Raw genomic sequence first — 2,500 nt, 5'->3', positions numbered from 1 at the left:
GGTCGCCTCTGGAGTGCAGGGTCGGAGGTTTGATCCCCCGTCTCCCCGCCACATGTCCAAGTGTCCCTGGGCAAAGAGACACTGAACCCTAAACTGCTTCCGATGGTTCAGAGAGCGCCTTGCATGGCAGCTGCTGCCATCGGTGTATGAGTGTGTGTGTGAATGGGTGAATGTGGTAAGATATGTAAAGCGCTTTGGGGCTGAGAAAATCGGCTAAAAAGAGCTTTATAAGTCAAGACCATTTACCATGCTAACTAGATTGTTTTATGATCAGATGTAGTATGTAGAATAGAAAAAAGAAAGAGTATGAGATTTGGAACGGAGGGATAGATTGTTCGGGCTAAAAAAAATCGAGATTTACATTTGATCAAATACCATTCAGCCTTCATTAAATACCTTCACTTTCATCACACACACACACACACACACACACACACACACACACACACACACACACACACACACACACACACACACACACACACACACACACCTTCGTCTTCTTCACTGAACTCTTCCTCTCCTCTCTGTGTGAGCAAAGCAAAGTTTTTCTCCGCGTCAGAATCTCCATCGTCGCTGCTGCTGCTCTGCGCCGCCATCTTTGAAGTTTTATTAGTTGTCATCTTGTAGTTCTGAGCGCTTCAGTTTTCTCCTGATTCGTAGATTATAAAGATAGATATCTGTTGGGGAACAAAGCATGAAGAGGGAACTTTAAAGGGTCAGTGTGTAGTTTCAAATCAAATCAATCAAATCAGGTTTTATTTGTATAGCCCAATATCACAAATAGACATTTGCCTCAGTGGGCTTTACATTCCATACAATATGATACCCTCTGCCCTTATCTATCTATCTATCTATCTATCTATCTATCTATCTATCTATCTATCTATCTATCTATCTATCTATCTATCTATCTATCTATCTATCCATCCATCCATCCATCCATCCATCCATCCATCCATCCATCCATCCATCCATCCATCCATCCATCCATCCATCTGCCCTTACACCCTTAGCTCGGCTGAGAAAAATCTCCTAGTAAAAAACCCTTTATCGGGATTTTAAAAAATGAGAAACCCCAGGGAGAGTTGACAGAGTAAGGGATCCCTGTGTGTGTGTGTGTGTGTGTGTGTGTGTGTGTGTGTGTGTGTGTGTGTGTGTGTGTGTGTGTGTGTGTGTGTGTGTGTGGGATCCCTCTCTTCAGAGGAGGGGGTTTGTTTACATTCACAGAGCCTGCAGTTAGTTTACTAAACATATTTTCTCTACATGTAATTCTTAGTATTGAATAATTCTATCAAATTATTCTGAGGAACCTGGAACCAAACGTAAGACTAGAATATGTTTGTAAACCAAACTGTGGGCCCTGCTGCTGTAAACAACAACAACAGTGAAACAGTAACTTTTCAGGAAGCTTTCTAACTTCAAACAGTGTTCCAGGGATCCAAGGTTAGTTAGTTATCAATGGGAAGGTAGTACTTGTAATGCAGTTTTTTCAGTTCTTGCTTTTTCTAATTTAATTTCTCTTTTTGCTAGGAAAATATGGCCCATCCACAACTATATATATATATTTTTTGTAATACTTTAGACAGACAGACACACAGACAGACACACACACACACACAAACCGACTGAAATACATACAAACAGACAGACTGGAATACAGACAGACAGACAGACAGACACAGAGACAGACACAAACACACACACACAATTATTACACACACACACACACCTGAAAATATTAAGCATCTTAAGTTCTATCAAATATAACCAGAGTATTTCACTGTTGCCTATTTTGATACGAGTGTTCACCACATTTACTGCAGCCAGCTCGCTCATACAACAGACCAAACTCCCATTCAAAATAACCTACATTTTGTGAATTATTCTTTTTTTAGCATATTTAGAAACATAGTAAGGTTTTCATACTTTCATATTATATTATTTAATTGATAAACTCTGATTCGGGCTATTTGTCACCTTTGTAACGGCGCAGAATATTTTACAAAATGTTAATATTTCTGAGGTAGCTCGTTTTTCTTACGTTGTTTACTTGCAGCAAAACGGTGACAAACGTGAACTATTTTGGGGGATATTGACTTTGCAGGTCCATTAACTATACGCCGAAAGTACCACTGGATCGTAATCAAATCACAAAATCACATAAATGGTTCTATTTCCAACAAGAATTCACACGAAAAGCCCCAAAAAAATTCTAAAGCGACTGTTTTTCCAACTCATTTTAGCGTTACGTTTTTATATAGAAATACCTAGATAGATAGAGAATTTGATCTATGTAAAAATGTCTATTTGTGACATGTTATTTGGTTAATAAAGGTTTATTTACCTTATTTTATATGAAGCTGTTTTTGTTAAACTCCAGTGTCGCACAGCTCCATTGCCCACGTGTGAGTGTCGCGTAGAGACGTGACGTCACACCAAAACAATTCCCATTTCAAAATAAAAGCCTCACGCTCACAGTGGGTTCGTTTCATGGACA

General features: G+C 39.2%; 1 protein-coding gene across 4 annotated transcripts in view; it reads right to left on the bottom strand.

Annotated features, from left to right (window-relative positions):
• Positions 1-2,430, bottom strand: part of rrp36 (ribosomal RNA processing 36) — a 12,442-nt gene extending 10,012 nt beyond the window's left edge. For 2 of the 4 annotated variants that reach the window (XM_080029538.1, XM_080029540.1), the window contains exons 1-2: positions 2,348-2,430; positions 486-680 (exon numbers count right to left, since the gene is read on the bottom strand). In XM_080029538.1, coding sequence (XP_079885664.1) covers positions 486-623 — 138 coding nt within the window. In that variant the 5' untranslated portion in view covers positions 624-680; positions 2,348-2,430. The remainder of the gene's footprint in view (positions 1-485; positions 681-2,347) is intronic. The other 2 variants (XM_080029537.1, XM_080029539.1) reach the window with 1 other exon arrangement.
• Between the last annotated feature and the right edge of the window lie 70 nt (positions 2,431-2,500).

Source organism: Ammodytes marinus (genome assembly GCF_949987685.1).
Source record: "Ammodytes marinus genome assembly, chromosome: 6".
NCBI lineage: Eukaryota > Metazoa > Chordata > Actinopteri > Uranoscopiformes > Ammodytidae > Ammodytes > Ammodytes marinus.
The sequence above is the reverse complement of the archived record's forward strand: the minus strand, read 5'-3'. Positions and strand labels throughout refer to the sequence as shown.